A 16,901-nucleotide genomic window follows, 5' to 3' on the forward strand; every position below is an offset into this window, starting at 1 on the left:
ATTGTTTAAGTAAATTTAAAGTTTTACACGAATAACCATAGAAAATATGTTAAAGAATAGAGGTGAGTTGCAAATGATAAGTTAACGCCGTTATTATTTGATTAATAATTAATTTCCATTTAAAAAGATCTATTTTTGAACCATTTTCGTAACTTTCGATGTTCTGAGCTTTTCGGTGTTGGTACAATCGCTGGTCTATCGATCTATCGCCGTCTATCGAAAGTTTAGCTGCCAGGGCTGCAGACGGGATATTTTTAAAACTTAATCGCTGCCCGCTTCATCGTGACTTTTGGCCCGCAAGCAAAACATATAGTCGGTAAATACTGCCAGCACTTCATTTTCCATTTCGGTTCGGTTTCAGTTTTATGTCAGTTCCCCAATTGCGTCTAGCGGCCAAAGAGCTTTGAATTTCTAATACGTTCCTGATTGGAACTCGCACGCCGCACACTTTCCTCCATACACACACACACACACACACTCGAGCACACACACGAGAACACACGTTTTTATTAGGTATATTATATACAGACAGATATCGCGTATGAAAGGTTTATTAATAAGTTTATGCAAGTTTCTTGGGATCACAACAAACGCCGTTAGATAATCGCCACGCCCACTTGCGCCCATCAAGGTGAAACGATTAAAAAGTGCAGCGAAAAATCGATTTTTTGCTCTTGAACTATCTACATACATATATATATGTATATATATAAACACCGTGGCCGAGAAATTCTAATTGGGAGCAGCGAGGAAGTGACAGTGAAAGTGATTTGTGCGCCCAAAAAAAAAAAAAGAAAATCTAATACAAAGTAGTACTCTGATTTTGTTTATCGTTTTGCGTGTTTCCCTAATTGAATTGCGTGCCGCGCTGTTTTGTTGTTTTTGGTGCTCAATTTGTGCGGCGTTAACAGCTGTTTAGCAACCCAATTAGCACATCAAAACACCCCCTTTATCCATTATTTCTGTTTTTTTTGTTGTTTTTTTGCTGTTTCGTTGCGTTTTCTACGTGTCAATCGAGTTACAATACAATTTGCTGGCGGTTGGCAAAAGTCATGATTAATGTGAATCCGAATGGCCGTGTTCTAATTGGATTCCTTATCGTTACTATCTTATCCAGTTGGGATACGTCTGATAATCCCCCTTTGCGGGGGATGATAGCTGGTGGGGGGGGGGGGGGGGGGAGCGGGGGGCTGGTCTAACCATGGAGCAAAGTGCACCCAGTCCCAGAATTATTAAACAGCTCGTTGCATAAGGCAGTTTTGTTGTCAAAACAAATCACAAACAAAATATCGCAGATAAACAGTGACTCCCAAAAGTTGTGTCTCTAAAAATAAAGGTTTTAATTTGTAAAGTTATCATGTGAAAAAAGTAAAGTAAAGTAAATAAAGTAAAGATGTTTCTAAGCTTTTGCGATATAGATACCAAAATACAAATGATTAGCCTATAAAAATTCTATTAAATCGTACAATATGTTTTACTTATCTCTATAGATATGGGTTCTAAAACGATATTTCTAATTTAAGTAGAGATCACTGTTTTGATGTTTATTTACCTCGCTAGATCCCAAATTCTCTCTATATATACATATATCCCATTAAAACCGGTTTTCAAAGAATCGCCAAGTCGAACCACAAAATTATTCCCAACGAGTTTGGCCAATAACCAATATATATATATATATATATACATATATATTCCAAAGATATGTGCGTATACATTTGTATATTTTTATAGCACATTTTGAATTTCTAAAAATTCGCTGTCGCTAAAAAGAAAGCAAACAATCTGCGGCTGATTGACGCTGATTTGAGTGCGAAAAGTATATGATGTTGGAGGTAATGCCGATTTCTGGTCATTGTCATGTTTCTTAAAAATTTCTTTGTTCGTTTTCTAATTTTTTTGCATTACTCAATTGCCGTTTCAAAGTGCAGAAATCAGAAACATATATTCAATTGAAAGATGGGGAATGGGATTCGTAAGCTGGGAATGGGACGTCACTGATAAGCTCCACGGAATTAGCTCAAAGTCAAAAGTACGCTCAACTGATAGTGACCACTGCCAATGGATGGCAAGCCACTGGATTTTATGGAGAAATAGAGCTATTAAATCACATACATAATGCCTGAGTAAATGGCCCCAAAATCCGTTAACTGCCTCTAAAAAAAAAAGTTCCACCAAGATAAGAAATATAGTCAAATACATACATATATAGCATATAGCACACACAAGTTGAATTTAGGCGTTTCCATTTTTAATTAAAATTTCTTCTTGTGCTGAATGGTAAAGCCATAAATGTTCTTGAGATTAGGCTTTATGGCACCCATTTTATTCAATGATAGCACACACAGCTGGTAACCGTTTTTATATTTTCAATAAATGTATATAAATATAAGCCCCATATAATTAAATATATTTTTGAGTATATTTTGCAGTATCGGAAACTCAGATAAGAAATGCATAGTTGCAGTTTTGAAATGCGCGCCTTGCGACGAGTGCATCGGGGTTTGAGTCCAGGCTAAATGCACAGAGCGGCAAATTTAAATGAAAAGTTTGCAGCGATCGTAAATATTTACTTTGCAACAGAAAGGCAATAAATTAAGTATCGAACCACAAGCAATGCCATTGATAAGCACTAAACTTGTCAATAATACCACGCCTTGTTTTTGATAAGATACAGATACACAGAGGAAAAAATCGAACTAGATAAGTAGAATAGTAAATTGAGCACTGCTTTAAATCGAAACTCATTTCTTTCGGTGCAGTGATAACAGCTGTGTCTTTCAATTCGCCGCTCTTATAATTGTGAGCCGGACTCTTATACACGCACACACCCTTCATTTCTCTGCTTCTTCCATTTCGCTGTTTTTTGTGGTGCTAATTATTTGGCATTTAAGCGTGGTGTGTCTTTCGTTTTGTGTAATTATTAACTGGCTACCTTTTCGTTGCAGAAATAATGAGTCGAATGCTAATTAAGCCTGCTGCTGCCACAGTTTCTGCCGCTTTGCAGCAGCAGCAGCGCCAGCAGCAACAGTACGTTATTCGCCGCTGGAAATCGTTCCTGCACAACAACAGCAACAATGCCAACCGACGTGCGGCGAAATCAACAGCAGCGTCAACGGCGGCAGTGGCAGCGACGTCGCAGCGCCACGGCACAAGCGGCGATTTCATTCAACCGTTAGACGTCCGCCGGTTAGTTTCGTTCGCTGAAAAAAGAACGTTATTAAAAACGAACAAAAAAACAAAAAACATTAATATTAATATTCAGTGTTTACCCGATTGCCAAGTGAATATCAACGCCGTTTTTTTTTGTTTGTTTCTCAGTTCCTTCTCAACCAGCCACAAAATGCCGTCGTCGTCGAAAGCGCTCACACTGGATAACATAAATCCCAACTTCATTGCCATGGAATATGCGGTTCGCGGTCCTCTGGTGATTCGTGCCGGTGAAATCGAAAAGGAACTGGAAAAGGTAAGTGTGCTAGTGTTGTTGTTGTTCTTAATTACGGAGGGGGGGGGGGGGAATTGATCCACAAGTAATGGCAAAAACAGAGCGCCAAATGCGACGCCATTAAATAGCGTTCTGCTAAACTCACCCCCGTCCCCCTTCGATTCACCCAATTTGATGGCAATTCAAAGCCCGCATTTTAATGTCTAAGCACGCTATATCTCTATGCACATGTACGTTTGTACATACATAAGTGAGTAACGTACATACACGTGTACGTATGTATGTGAACGTATATATGTATCAAGTGTGAGCTGCGTCTGTGTTTGTTTTTTGCCGCCCTTTTATATTTTCATTCACGCTTGAATGGGCGGGAACGCACCGCTGAATCATTCATCTTCGTTTGGCAATCGAAATTACCCTTTTTCAAGGACACCTGTTGGAAAATACGCCCACAAAATGAAGTCATAAAGTTGGGAAAAACTAGAAAACTAGGAGTGTGCTAAAAACATGCCAAAGAGTTGCAGGTTGGGGCAGTAATCAAATTAGTTTGGCAAAAAACAAGAATGTAAGACACTTTATACTTAAAATCATGCAAATGTAGCTTTTTGTTGATTCACAGGTTTTATGCGATAAGGGTTTGTTTTGAAAAAACACATTTTTGCAAAGCAAAAAAAAACCAGTTCCCAAACCTATTTGTTTTTTCACAAACATAAAAAGCTTATGAAAACAGACGGCAAAGTAAAATGCCATATGTTTTATATCTATTTTGAGCAAAACAAGAATTTTAAGTAGTGTTTAAAACACTTGTACTAGACCAATTAAATGTGCCAAAAATAGAGCTTATGCCCAAGAATTTAGGGAACAATAAAGCTATCAGAAGTAATCCAAAAGTTCAGATAAGACCTGGAATTGTAATCAGGCGGCTAATAAAAAAATATCGAAACTTATCTAAAGCGGAATATGTTTCTTTATAGGTGAACTTTGAGTTTGGGAGGAAATTACACTTTTTTGGGGCCAGAGCAAACAAGGCAATAAACTAATTAATTTAAGTACTGCTCGGCGGCTTGGAATGTGGCATGTGCATGATTTTGCCCTGGCGAGTTCGCCAAATGCCGCTTACCCGGTTTTCTTTTCTTTGCTCGTCTTAAAAACTGAGAAGTTACTCCGATGTTTTCCACAACGAGTCATGCTCTTAATTGCCATTTAATGTTTTGTAATTATTCGAAATGGTGCTTCTGGTATCTTCTTAGTTGATGAAGAGCGACCTACGCGTATCGGGTTCACTGAACGACCTTCAACTTGGCTTACATAAGCGCGCAAATTGTGGGCGTGCGTGGGTTGGATTCTGTTTCCGTGGACCTTTTTTCTTATCACTGGGAAAGTGAAAAATCATAACAAAGAACGAACATGCGCATGAGCTGTGGGAAAATATGTGTTGTACACACTCAGCACAATTCTCTTCGAACTTTTCTGACCCGCAACGATACTATATGTTTACAATATGTGAGAATATATATGTATATATGTATATAAGTATATAGTTAAGTCCATTGTGGGCCCCGCTGACTTTTCACATTCTGTGTGCGCGTTTTAATGCCGCTGACAGCCAGCCATTTGATTTTCCCTCCTCAGTTTTCCCGCTGCGATTGATTTCCTTATCCGCACGACTGAATCTGATGTGCTGCTCATTCTGCGTTTTATCAAATTCCTTCACTTGCGCACAGATTCACCATACGGATTTGGCAGCAATCCAAAAGGAACTCATCGCCTGTCAGCCGCAGGCATTCTTATCACTGAAATTTATCTGAAATTTATCTGAAATTTGTTGCACTATGAGAAATGCCTAATTCAGTTGATATAGTATTAACCATGTCCTAATCATTCCTAATTCCATATCATACCCATTTTCCCTCTGTTTATTTTGACTTCCTTTTGACATTAACATTCGCCAACGTACTATTAGTCTTCCGATTCGTACTAGCGATAAAGTCTGTGTTGCCAACGCCTTCTATACAGGGCCTATATGATTATACGACTATATGGTTATCAATTATATTGCCACTTAGCACAAAAAGTTTGTTTACAGCGAATTCAAGTGCGAGCTGTGATGAAGGGGTGTGGAAATAGTAAGAATATTTAAACGGGAGAATCTGAGGCAATTCTTTAGGTGCGAACAGCGCAGGTCACTTAATTAGTAGCCATATACAAACGATGCTGATAACTAACTAGCAATCTAATGGCTTCCCAATTGATTTTTTAACACTAGATCTGCGGTTTTGTGGTTTTAATAAATGTATTAATAAACCTCCTTTGGCATAGCATTTCCACCTGCAATGTTTGCCCTGCGATGCGATAGGCCCCATTTCTATGGATATTTCCACAAGCAATACAAACACAACCCCTCACTTTTATCAGTAATTTTTGAAATTAAAAAAAAAAAGAAGCAATTAACTGAATTCGATAAGGTGGCGCGATTGCCGGCGGCCAACACGTTTGCACGGTGAGAAGTTGGCGATTATAGTATCCCGCACTCGGAACACTGGATAATTTAGCATCCGTGTTGGGCTGTGAATTCCATAATTTTCCAATTATTACATTGTCAGGCGCACACACAAGTGACGTCAGCACGCCCACTTGCATGGCGCAATTTGCATTGTTTCGCCTTTGGAAAAACAAACACACACACACACACACACAATACCATCCAATAGAAATACCATCTCCTGCCAGCTCCGTGACATTATGTGGTAAATTGGCCATTTGAGCGTGGTTAAATGGAACCCGAGACGACGACGCTGGATAAACGAGTGCAACTTGCATGTGCCCTGCAAATTGTGTGTTGCTCTGCTGACAGTTTCCACTGTCAATTACAGTGACCTCCATACGTGCGAGAAACTATGTACATATGTAACTACTAGGGGTAGCTATACTTAAATTGGGTTAATGGGGAATCCCCAACATCTGCCCAAAAGTATATTTTTCTATCCACAGAATATAGTTTCCATTGATAAACTACTGTATATTGATGTAAACTAGTTTAAATGTCTCTCATTTGGCAGTCGTGTCTAGTAAACTATTTGAAAGAGAATACTATTTGCTAAAACCAACAATGACTCGTAACTGATAAATATTTGATTGAATTAGAATTAGAAATTAAATTGTGGCACTGGGCTAATTCAGTTTGCGAACCACTTGAGGGTAATTTGCATGGCGAAAGGCACAAATTAAATGACCATTTGATCCGCCAGCCACAATCACGATTTCATTTGGCCACCGAAAGCAACAATATGAGTAATTTCAAATGGCTAATTTACCATGTCCGTGCCGATTGAATTTGATTGCAGGGTGTCAAGAAGCCATTCGACCAGGTGATCCGTGCCAACATCGGCGATTGCCATGCGATGGGTCAGCAGCCCTTGACCTTCCTGCGACAGGTGAGTTTGGCCCCCTAAATTATATGATAATGATAATGATAATAATTTAATTAAATGTACTATTAACTTATTAGCTAATGGCGCTGACCTTCGAGACACGACTGCTGGACTCGCCCGACTATCCCGAGGACGTGAAGAAGCGCGCCTGTGCCATTTTGGACGGCTGCCAGGGTCAGTCGGTGGGCTCGTACACGGACTCCGCCGGTCTGGAGGTGGTGCGTCGCCAGGTGGCCCAGTACATCGAGAGGAGGGATGGCGGCATCGCAGCCGATTGGCAGAACATCTACCTCACTGCTGGCGCCTCTCCCGGCATCAAGAGCATTCTCTCCATGATCAAGTACGTCCGGGGGCAACATCTTTATGGGGCCCATGATATGGCGCTTCTTTCGAGAGTTATCAGTTAAAACCAGAGATTTACCAGAGATATGGCCCAAATTGTCACTTTCTTGGGCTGACAACTTCTGTGGTAGCAAGATAGATAACTATTATTAGGCGTTTATTGCTCAGTAGTATTTTTAAAACACTTTGTTTATGAAATATGTACTACTGCATATTTGCTAATTCATTGGTTTTTTTTTTTCCAGCTCCGAGGTGGGCAGCAAGCCACCAGGCGTCATGGTGCCCATTCCGCAGTACCCACTGTACTCGGCCACCATCTCCGAATACGGCATGACCAAGGTGGACTACTACCTGGAGGAGGAGACCGGCTGGAGTCTGGGCAGGAAGGAGCTGCAACGTTCCTTCGACGAGGCGAAGAAGATCTGCAATCCGCGTGCCCTGGTCGTGATCAATCCGGGCAATCCCACCGGACAGGTGCTAACGCGCGAGAACATCGAGGAGATCATCAAGTTCGCCCACGATAACAAGGTGCTGGTGCTGGCCGATGAGGTGTACCAGGACAATGTCTACGACAAGAACTCCAAGTTCTGGTCGTTCAAGAAGGTGGCCTACGAAATGGGCGAGCCCTATCGCAGCCTCGAAATGGTCAGTTTCCTGTCCACCTCGAAGGGCTATCTGGGCGAGTGCGGCATTCGCGGTGGCTACATGGAGGTCCTCAATCTCGATCCCAAGGTCAAGGCCATGCTGACCAAATCGATAACGGCGGCGCTCTGCAGCACCACCGCTGGCCAGGTGGCCGTGAGTGCCCTGGTCAATCCACCGCAGCCGGGCGAGCCCTCCTACGAGCTGTACAAGAAGGAGCGCGATGCCATTCTGGCCGCTCTGAAGGAACGGGCCGAGCTCGTCCACAAGGCACTGAACAGCTTCGAGGGCTACAAGGTGAATCCCGTGCAGGGCGCCATGTACGTCTTCCCCCAGATCGTGATCCCGCCCAAGGCGATCGAGGCCGCCAAGGCCAAGGGCATGGCCCCCGATGTCTTCTACGCATTTGAGCTGCTTGAGACGAGCGGTGAGTTCATTGGTTGGCCCCATTTGGTTCGATCTTCATTTAATTGCTTATTTTCCACAGGCATTTGCATTGTTCCTGGCAGTGGATTTGGTCAGAAGGCAGGCACTTGGCATTTCCGCAGCACGATCCTCCCGCAAACGGACAAACTGAAGCTGATGATGGAGAAGTTCCGCGTGTTCCACACCGAGTTCATGAAGAAGTACAAGTAGATCTGCTTCCCACTACCCCGTCCTCGATCCCTGTGTTAAGTGTCGATCCTCCGGCTTAGGATTAAAATCTAAATTACCTTAATCATTTTTTTTTCTTTCTCTTTGTTATTGTGTCATAGTTGAATGAACGATTCTATGCTCTTCTTTATATATAAAATATATAAAACACGTTTTTAAATCCCCATGATTTGTAAACCCATCCCGCGCAGGTTTTATCACTACGATCACGTTTCCAGTTAGCAATTAACCCACTTAACCATGTAGTCTTTGATTCACTATTGAATGAATACTCCTGGCGGAGATTTGACAATAATTTTTGTTAGAACCAAAAGTAGTTTACCATCTTTTGGTTGGCGCAAAATTGAAAATTCTGATATTGTTCTGAACGAAAGTTATTTGCATTGTGTATATTTATCCGCATATTTATATATACATATATATATATAAATATATATAGCCCTGCATGTGCTTAACCCGTATCGATCACGAAAACATATGATGTGTGTGCGTTCAAGTCATTACTAATTGTTATAGCCAAGAAAAGAAACTTTGAAAATAAATAAATATTATTGTTAAACGAGCTCTGCAATGTTTTCAGTTTGGGAAATGAAAATCCTTTTATAATGTCTTGCAATTAAGCTAAAAATCCAACCTTCCCAATAAGACCATGTTGTATATTTCGGTTTTAAATTATGTTCAATTTATTGGTTCTCATTTCACGACTTAACTACTTGCACTTCCGCCAATCAATCGTATATAGAAACTTCTTACGTTCTTACGTTCTTACGCCTCCGTACCTTTCATTTTTCTCTTGACATATTTTGTGTGGCGACAGATTCGGAGAAAAACAAATGGATAAATAATTGGGTTTCGCGGACGTAGAATAGCATTTACCTTTGACATCCATCCGTTCGATCGGATGTTGTTTGTAGTTGCTGGTGGCTGCATTGCTTGCTCTTCATTTTTCATTTTCACTTTCTGAATTAAAATCTACCAAAGTCTTAAGGCCTAAAAACCAATGTGTACCGTACTTGTACTGTGGCTATACTTGCGATCCATTCAGATCGGAGATGGCTGGGTTGTGAGGTGGTCTTTTGTGAAGTTGCTCGATTTTTTTTCTTTTTGCTTTTTGGTTGTTTTCTTTTCTTGGGGGAGGGGATTATATGGGACAAATTTTTGAGTCAAACTTAAGGAATCTGGAGTTTTCTTTTCGTGGGGGCAAAACAGATACTTTTTGGCCCCAACTCTGTGGCTGCATTATATATCTCTGTATATATATATATATATATATGTGTGTGTGTGTTGTGTAGTCCGGATCGGGGCTGCTGCATCCCACTATCCTCATCTAATGGCGATCCCTGGAGTCGGAGCGACTGCGACGATCCCGCGAAAAGCTGCGGCTGCGTGTCCTCGAGCGGCGGGGTGAGCGGGATCTGCAATGAGATGGGTGGCGTTTCGGGAAAACATATTGGGCACGACACACAGACAGGATACAGAAAGAGAGAGAGGTGAGAAAGAAAGAGAGAGAGAGAGAGAGAGAGAGAAAATACAAATTAAATAGATTTTGCACCAATGAGTAACTTAACTAGGCGTGTAGTAAGATAACAATTCCTTAAGATACGTAAAGTTGATAGAGTGGTCTCGATCAAACAACACACAACTTGGGCTGACGGATCTGGTGGATCGGATACGGATCGGAGAGCTGATATTGGAGCTTTAATTTGGGCTGAGCGGAGCTGAGAGCTGGCAGTATTTCTTTTCTGTTTTTTTTTTTTTTTTTTTTTGGTGGCTGAAGGTGCTTGAAGGTGGTGGAGATATAGCTGATATATATATATATATAATATATATATTTATTTTTTTTTGGCCCCAGTAACGAAAGCGTTGGTGTGACATTTACATAAAGTAATTGGTGGTGGTTGGTTGGATTGGTTGGCTGATTGGTTTGTTGGTAGGTTGCTTAGTTGGTTGATGAGCAGAGCAGACTGAGAAGACTGTTGTTGTAGTTGTTGTTGTTGAATTGTAGTAATAGTAGTAGTAGTAGTAGTTGTTGTAGTAGTAATAGTAGTAGGTTCTTGTTGAGCTGTTGTAGTTTGGGCTGTTGTTGTTGATACGATATTGAGCTGATTGACTGGTGACTAGGGTGGCTGTGTTGTGTTTTTGTTATATTCTTTTTTTTTTTTGGTGTGTGTTGTTGGTGGATATAAATTGGTGAATCATTCTATTCTGTTGCAGCAGCCGAAGAACGTAGGTCGTATGAAGAAGCAGTTGGTGGGGAAGCATCAGTTAGCAGCAAGAGAGGATCAGGTGGTGGTTGTGGTTTGGTGGTGGTGGTTGTGGTGGTGGTGGCGGTGCTGCTGCTCCGACCATCCGCGCTGTGGAGATGCGAGCTTGAAGAAGACACTGCCCTGCCCTGCCCTGCCTTTGCTGATGCTGCTGGTGCTTGGTCGATTGGTGGTGGGGTCGTTTGGTTGGTGAACTGTCTGACTGTGAGTTCGAGCTGATCGGATCAATGCATAAACACATTTACCACAATATATATATACACAGAGAGCAGACTGTTAGCGCGAACAACATTATCTCAGTAGATGTTAGGATACAAGAACAAAAAAAAAAAAAAAACATTATCAGAAACCATAATTACAATTATAACAAACGGATTTTGTTTGAGGCGTTACGTTTGCGTTTCTGTTCGAGGGACAGTGTTGTTGGTGGCGGCCCAAGGTTTCATACTTGCTGCGATTGAAGGAATTAGCGTGAAGCAGCCTCAATCTGGTTTGATTGCAAGGGAAAGGTGCAACTACTGAGTGGTGGAACCAACAAAAGATCTACAAAAGACTTTTCGGCCTCGAGATCAATTTGCTGACCGTCTGCCAGATGTTCTTGTTGTTGTAGTAGTAGAAGTAGTAGTAGTAGTAGTAGTAGAAGTAGAAGCTGTAGTTGCAGTTGGTCTTTGCTGTAGCTGTAGCTTGTTGCTGATGCTGTAGCTGCACTAAAGATGACGGATGATGAGGTGGTGGGTGGTTTGTTGGGGACGTAGGAGCAGGCTGAAGACAACCGCACAACTTGGAGACGTAGGAAGTTGACTTTTGACATTTTGAAGCGTTGCTGGACTGGTGAGTGTGTATATATATATAAATATGCAATTGATACATTTTGGAGTTGGATTCTTGATGAAGTTGCTCTGTTGAACGCCGACGCCCGGTTCGCTCTGGTTCTTGGTGATTAGTGTGGTTAATGGCAGTTTGTGTGTGTCAGTGTCAGTGTGTTTTGTGTTTGTGAGTGTCTGTTGTGTAGCCTGAAGATGTTGCCAACTAACAGACTATAAATGATGTGGAAATGTGGAATGCACTCTGGGGCAAACGACCATCCTTGTTTGCTAAATCCTATTTTTATTCCAATGCAATATTCTCTTATTGCACAAAGAAAAAAGACCAAACTTTTGACAGCTAATTCCTTTAGAAAATATGCATAGATTGACGATAATTCTTGTTCATAAAACTAATATAAATTGCTTTCTTTTCTATGGTTCTAAAGAGCTAGTCGTGTGCCCCAGAGTGGAATGTATGGTTAGGTGATTGTGAGTGGTTCGGTCTGGTTTTGGGTGCATTATTCTTGAAGCTGCGGAGCCGGAGACGTTGCTGATGATTCATTTTTTTTTCTGTTCTTTGTTTTTTTTTTTTGTTTTTGCCTGGGTCGAGCTGAACAGGTGGTGGAGGGGGTGTAGTGTTGCGGTCGTTCGGTTTGGTTGTGGTTCTTGGTTTTGTGGTCAGCGGAATATATCGAATTTGTTGAATTTCTGGTTAGGGCCGCACAACAAATTGTTATTGCATGGTGGTGGTGGTGTGGTGGCTGTTGTTTTTGTTGTTGTAGTAGTTGTTGTTGGAGGTGGTGGTGGTGAAATGTGTGTAATAGGAGGAGCAGGATCTGCTGTTGTACTAGTTGTTCTTGTAGTAGCTGTTGTTGTTGTTCTTTTGGTTGTAGTTGTTGTTGTTGTTGAAGGAAGAGGAGTAGTAGAAGTTCTAGTAGTAGTAGCTGTTGTTGTTTTTTCTTTTTTCTTTGTTGTTCTTTTAATTATTATTATTATTATTATTGATGTTGTTGTTGTAGTAGTTCTTGTTGTGCTTGTTGTAGTAGAAGAAGAAGACTTTATCCTGCAAAATGATTGTGAGACCACATTAAAATTGGCTCCAAGCGTTCGATTTACTTTGTTTTTACTAAGTTTTCTTGTATTTTTACTTTTCATTTTTTCTTGTATTTTTTTGTAATTGTACTAAAAACAACAAACAAAACGTTTTCTCTAGTTAAAGCTATACTCTTTGAACTTTAAACTATGGACCTCGGGGTGCATATAATGAGCAATGAAATGTGGTACTAAAACTAGATTTCCCTTAAAAAAAAAAAAAACATTAACGAGCTATGAAAATCGATTGAAATAGCAAAAGCAATCAGGACGACTGTTGGCCACGGACGCCACTGTGTGCGCACGCTAGGACTGTTCTTTTCACGGACGCCACTGTGTGTGTTTATGTATGGCTTACAGTGGTGTCCCACCGAATGTGTATGACTGTGTGTATTTTGGCTGGCACCGCTTTTGTATGTATACGCGAATCGATTTTTCACATGCATACATACACACAAACACACACGCTATATAAATATATACATATATAGGTTTATATATATATTTTTGCATACTTTTTTGCACATTATGGCAAAAATTATGATTTCATAATCGAGATTGGGGCTGTGGTAAGTGGGTGCTTTGGTTTGGTTGGTTTGTTTTCACTGGGGATGCAAAATGTAATGATATTGTGCTGTACTCACCTATAGCGACCGCCGCCATCGCCAGCTCTTCCACCGCCTCCAGCACGGGCGCCACTGCCACCACCGCGGCCCCCGCCACCGGAACCGCCTCCTCCACCGCCGCCGCCACCTCCTCCGCCGCCGCCGCGACCCTCCCGTGAACGACCCGAAGACATCTCAACACGGATGCGGGTGCCACAGCAGCGGGTGCCGTCCAGGCCACGGGTCGCATCCTCAGCGTCGCGACGATCCTCGAACTCGACGAAGGCGAAACCGGGCGGATTGCGGGCCACCCAGACGTTGCGCAAGGGTCCGTATTTGCTGAAGGCGTTCTCGATCTCGTATTTGGAGGCCGAGGATCCCAGATTGCCCACGTACACTTTGCAGGCCAAATCCCATTCGCGGTAGCGTGGCATTATGTATGAATATGTATGTGGCTGGAGCTGCTGCTCCTTCGGCTCTGTAACTGATTTGTGGTATTCGGTATACCACTGAGCTGGTTTTAAGTGCGACTTTTCCCTTTGTTTTGATGGTATTCCGTGCGATTTTTCCTTGGTTTTCCAAAGAACACACCCACAAAGCAGGACGAGAAAAAAATGTTTGTGAGGAAAAAAAGATGGCGTGCCGTATAGTGTTGAAAAGTGCGCGAGTGGGCAGTACTATTCAGCGGTGCCCAGAAAATATTCGGTTATCGATATTTGATAGGTCACGATCTTCCAAAATTCATTTAATTCCCTTTAATGTTTTAAATGAAATGTTTGTTAATGTTGTTAAAGTACGGTGTTGGGGAGTACCTAGATACTACCACAATAACAAAAACAAACTGATTAAACCAAAGAATGTTATTTATGTTTCGATTCAAATTGCACCATTTTCCACGCAAACGCTGTTCGGCTATTATTAGTTTGAAGCAAACAATTTGTGAAAAAACCCAATACAATACGAAAAATGTCCGGAAAGGAAAACATAAAAATTAACTACCTTTTATTTTATATGGTCAATATTTTAAGCCAGATGGAATATGTGTTTTGTGTATAAATAAAACGACAAAATTCGAAGTTCGTTTATTTTTTGAAATTAAAGAACATTTTTTTGACTAAATCAAATTTTTTAAACTGTTAAACAATAGGCTGCCTATTTTCATAAAACTTTTGTTAAAGTAAAAATAGATTAAATTTTATTATAATTAGGATCGGCAGAACCAAAAATTTCACGAACATATATAAGGAAATAACATATCGATAAATGTAGAACATAGGGGGCAATTTTAACATCTGGCAACCCTGCACAACCAGCTGTCCCTATTATATAGGCACATTATTATTGGCCCCCAGTTCGTTTTGAGAATTTTGAATAAAATATCGTAGCACAAGATGGCTAAGACACCGGAAAACATAGCCCTGGATCAGCTGGACAAGGATCAAATGAAGACGGTGAGCAAAGTGGGCATGGAGAGACCATCCCACACCAAAAACCGGCGGCACCAAGTGATGCAATGTGGTTTTCATTTGATATGTGTGGTTCTACCTTTCAGTTTTCCGACTTCCTGATGTCCTACAACAAACTGTCCGAGATTTGCTTCACGGATTGCATACGCGACTTTACATCGCGGGATGTCAAGGATTCCGAGGTAAGTGCCCTGTAGCTCCATGTGGGAATCATTAATTTTAATATGTCCATGTATTCTGCAGGAGAAGTGCTCGCTGAACTGCATGGAAAAGTACCTGAAGATGAACCAGCGCGTCTCGCAGCGCTTCCAGGAGTTCCAAGTCATTGCCAACGAGAACGCCTTGGCCATGGCTCAAAAGACTGGCAAACTTTAGGTGTTATAGCTGTTACAAACAATCTTAACTAGTTTAGACAACTGAGATGATGCATTTTCCTGCATTTGTCAAAATAGCTGAGTAAAGAAACGCGTTGACGGAATCCCGACGATTATTATCTACTATTCGATTATTGTGGTACTTTATTGCTGATTGATTACGGTCTAGAGATCTTGTTTGAAAAAGACATGTGTGGATCATCAGTTCCGAATAAGTTTCAACTGAGTAACAGGACCTTTTTCGTTTTAGCACTTCAGCCTCATGACATTTTAATGGTAGAATTGGGCGCCGCAGCTGCTTACGTGCTAGATGTGCCTACAACTACGTTTAAGTCACGTTAAGACAGGGCCGTAGACGTAGGTGCTCCGTGGCGGATGTGCAACCGATACTTCGGTATCCCGAACACCGGAGCTGACTACGGCGATCTCTAAACTAGGTCTAATGCATAGAGGCCATCGCCTGTGGCCTTCTACTCAATACTTAGGGCTACACAAGGTTCGCCAATGCGTGGTTTTCGTTTTCCGACTGGTTATTCAATCGGCTCAATGACTCGTTGCCGCTGCCTCCGACGGAAAGCCCTCTGCCTCTGTGATCAGGGCGTACTCCAGGATAACACGGCCCTCCTTGTACCTAAAAGATGGATTGGAGTATTAGTAAGATGTCTTGATTGGTTGCTGTCGCACGAAGTTACAAATTGAAATTATAATTATAGAATACAAAGCTTGATCTTAAATTCTTAGAATTCGTGAAGTTAGTAACTACTTGTGCATCCCAGAATCCCTACTGACAAGCTGCCTGTCCGCTCTTACTCACTTCTGTGATTCCTCGGTGGCAAACTCGTACATCCAGCCAAGTTTGGCGCCACAGTTCTTGCACATGACGTCGCGCACCATGTGGCGTCCCGTGAGCATGACCCGTTCCTGGATGTTGCTGAAGGTCAGGTTGACCACACGCTTAAAGAGATAGGCGCGTCCTGTGGGGATTCGATCGGATTAGTATTACATAATCACAGTGGGAGATGCACTTGGAAGACTCACCTGTTGCGCCCGTGAATCGGGTACTGATCAATTGACTGCGGTTGGTCAGGTTCGTGTGGCATTGGGCGCAATTGAAGAGTTTCAGACCCCCAAGATGTTCCAAGAAAATGCGACCCATTGTGCTCCCTCTACCTCTCTCGCTCTTCTAGTCGCACCCCGTCTCGCTCGCTCTCCCGTGTACGTGTGTGTATGCGTGTGTTTGTTGTGCTCTTCCTTTGTTCCTATAAAATGCGGGTAATAATACGGGTAGTGCCGATTACTTCCTGGCCTTGTAATTACTCCTTATCTATATCTGCGATGCGCTTTTGTTTAGGGCTCCAATTGTGAAACCCAGGAATAACAACTACAACGCATTAACATACTCAGCTGTTTGGAGATGACTCCACTGGGGGAATCCTCGACTGGTGTCCGCAGGGGATGGTCCTTGAGCTCCTGGGCACTTGCAATCCGAAATGGTAGATATATATATGCCCGATTTGAATATAGAACACGGCTAATGCGACGCTTGCACAAAAAAACAACAAAACACTGTGGAATGCTTTCTAGGGTTGTCGCTGCATTCTGCGATATCGATGCAAAGCTATCGAAAGCAAGTGGATTTAGGGATGGGTACATAGAGAATTGCAAAATATTTGAATGTAATAAATATTGCTCATTTGTGTTACGTTTTTATTGATTTTATATCTCATTTTTTTGTTTATATTTTACATATATATTTTCAACCAGACAAGCAAGGCATTAT

General features: G+C 41.7%; 4 protein-coding genes across 8 annotated transcripts; 2 read left to right on the top strand and 2 right to left on the bottom strand.

Moving 5' to 3' along the window:
* Positions 1-31: 31 nt before the first annotated feature.
* On the top strand, positions 32-8,695 carry LOC6524605 (alanine aminotransferase 1). 4 transcript variants are annotated; one of them, XM_002100426.3, is made up of 7 exons: positions 32-62; positions 2,949-3,189; positions 3,322-3,466; positions 6,790-6,879; positions 6,954-7,216; positions 7,464-8,287; positions 8,348-8,695. In XM_002100426.3, the coding sequence occupies exons 1-7, from the start codon at positions 47-49 to the stop codon at positions 8,494-8,496; spliced, it is 1,728 nt and encodes a 575-aa protein (XP_002100462.1). In that variant the 5' UTR covers positions 32-46; the 3' UTR covers positions 8,497-8,695. The 4 variants fall into 4 exon arrangements, with proteins under 4 accessions (XP_002100462.1, XP_015045771.1, XP_015045772.1 ...); XM_015190285.2 differs by lacking the exon at positions 32-62 and adding an exon at positions 206-316; XM_015190286.2 differs by lacking the exon at positions 32-62 and adding an exon at positions 388-513.
* A 478-nt stretch (positions 8,696-9,173) lies between these two features.
* On the bottom strand, positions 9,174-13,919 carry LOC6524606 (RNA-binding protein 1). 2 transcript variants are annotated; one of them, XM_002100427.3, is made up of 2 exons: positions 13,321-13,917; positions 9,174-9,929 (listed from the first exon to the last, which is right to left on the bottom strand). In XM_002100427.3, the coding sequence occupies exons 1-2, from the start codon at positions 13,713-13,715 to the stop codon at positions 9,842-9,844; spliced, it is 483 nt and encodes a 160-aa protein (XP_002100463.1). In that variant the 5' UTR covers positions 13,716-13,917; the 3' UTR covers positions 9,174-9,841. The 2 variants fall into 2 exon arrangements, with proteins under 2 accessions (XP_002100463.1, XP_039233765.1); XM_039377831.2 differs by lacking the exon at positions 9,174-9,929 and adding an exon at positions 12,229-12,647 and having other exon boundaries at positions 13,321-13,919.
* Positions 13,920-14,571: 652 nt separating this feature from the next.
* Positions 14,572-15,247, top strand: LOC6524607 (mitochondrial import inner membrane translocase subunit Tim9). The gene is made up of 3 exons (XM_002100428.4): positions 14,572-14,732; positions 14,834-14,929; positions 14,991-15,247. The coding sequence occupies exons 1-3, from the start codon at positions 14,673-14,675 to the stop codon at positions 15,120-15,122; spliced, it is 288 nt and encodes a 95-aa protein (XP_002100464.1). The 5' UTR covers positions 14,572-14,672; the 3' UTR covers positions 15,123-15,247.
* Positions 15,243-16,707, bottom strand: LOC6524608 (protein yippee). Its single transcript, XM_002100429.3, has 4 exons — positions 16,522-16,707; positions 16,160-16,380; positions 15,936-16,095; positions 15,243-15,752 (listed from the first exon to the last, which is right to left on the bottom strand). The coding sequence occupies exons 2-4, from the start codon at positions 16,275-16,277 to the stop codon at positions 15,665-15,667; spliced, it is 366 nt and encodes a 121-aa protein (XP_002100465.1). The 5' UTR covers positions 16,278-16,380; positions 16,522-16,707; the 3' UTR covers positions 15,243-15,664.
* Between the last annotated feature and the right edge of the window lie 194 nt (positions 16,708-16,901).

The sequence above is a fragment of the Drosophila yakuba genome, chromosome X (genome assembly GCF_016746365.2).
Source record: "Drosophila yakuba strain Tai18E2 chromosome X, Prin_Dyak_Tai18E2_2.1, whole genome shotgun sequence".
In the NCBI taxonomy this organism is placed as follows: Eukaryota; Metazoa; Arthropoda; class Insecta; order Diptera; family Drosophilidae; genus Drosophila; species Drosophila yakuba.

Coding starts and splice junctions, on each gene's coding strand:
- LOC6524608 (XM_002100429.3), bottom strand. CDS start 16,277: ATGGGTCGCATTTTCTTGGAACATCTTGGGGGTCTGAAACTCTTCAAT. Junction 16,096..16,159: donor CCGATTCACGGGCGCAACAG/GTGAGTCTTCCA, acceptor GAATCCCCACAG/GACGCGCCTATCTCTTTAAG. Junction 15,753..15,935: donor GCCACCGAGGAATCACAGAA/GTGAGTAAGAGC, acceptor TCCATCTTTTAG/GTACAAGGAGGGCCGTGTTA.
- LOC6524607 (XM_002100428.4), top strand. CDS start 14,673: ATGGCTAAGACACCGGAAAACATAGCCCTGGATCAGCTGGACAAGGAT. Junction 14,733..14,833: donor ACAAGGATCAAATGAAGACG/GTGAGCAAAGTG, acceptor TCTACCTTTCAG/TTTTCCGACTTCCTGATGTC. Junction 14,930..14,990: donor GGGATGTCAAGGATTCCGAG/GTAAGTGCCCTG, acceptor TGTATTCTGCAG/GAGAAGTGCTCGCTGAACTG.
- LOC6524606 (XM_039377831.2), bottom strand. CDS start 13,715: ATGCCACGCTACCGCGAATGGGATTTGGCCTGCAAAGTGTACGTGGGC. Junction 12,648..13,320: donor GATGGCGGCGGTCGCTATAG/GTGAGTACAGCA, acceptor ATCATTTTGCAG/GATAAAGTCTTCTTCTTCTA.
- LOC6524605 (XM_002100426.3), top strand. Junction 3,190..3,321: donor CAACCGTTAGACGTCCGCCG/GTTAGTTTCGTT, acceptor TTTGTTTCTCAG/TTCCTTCTCAACCAGCCACA. Junction 8,288..8,347: donor TGAGCTGCTTGAGACGAGCG/GTGAGTTCATTG, acceptor TATTTTCCACAG/GCATTTGCATTGTTCCTGGC.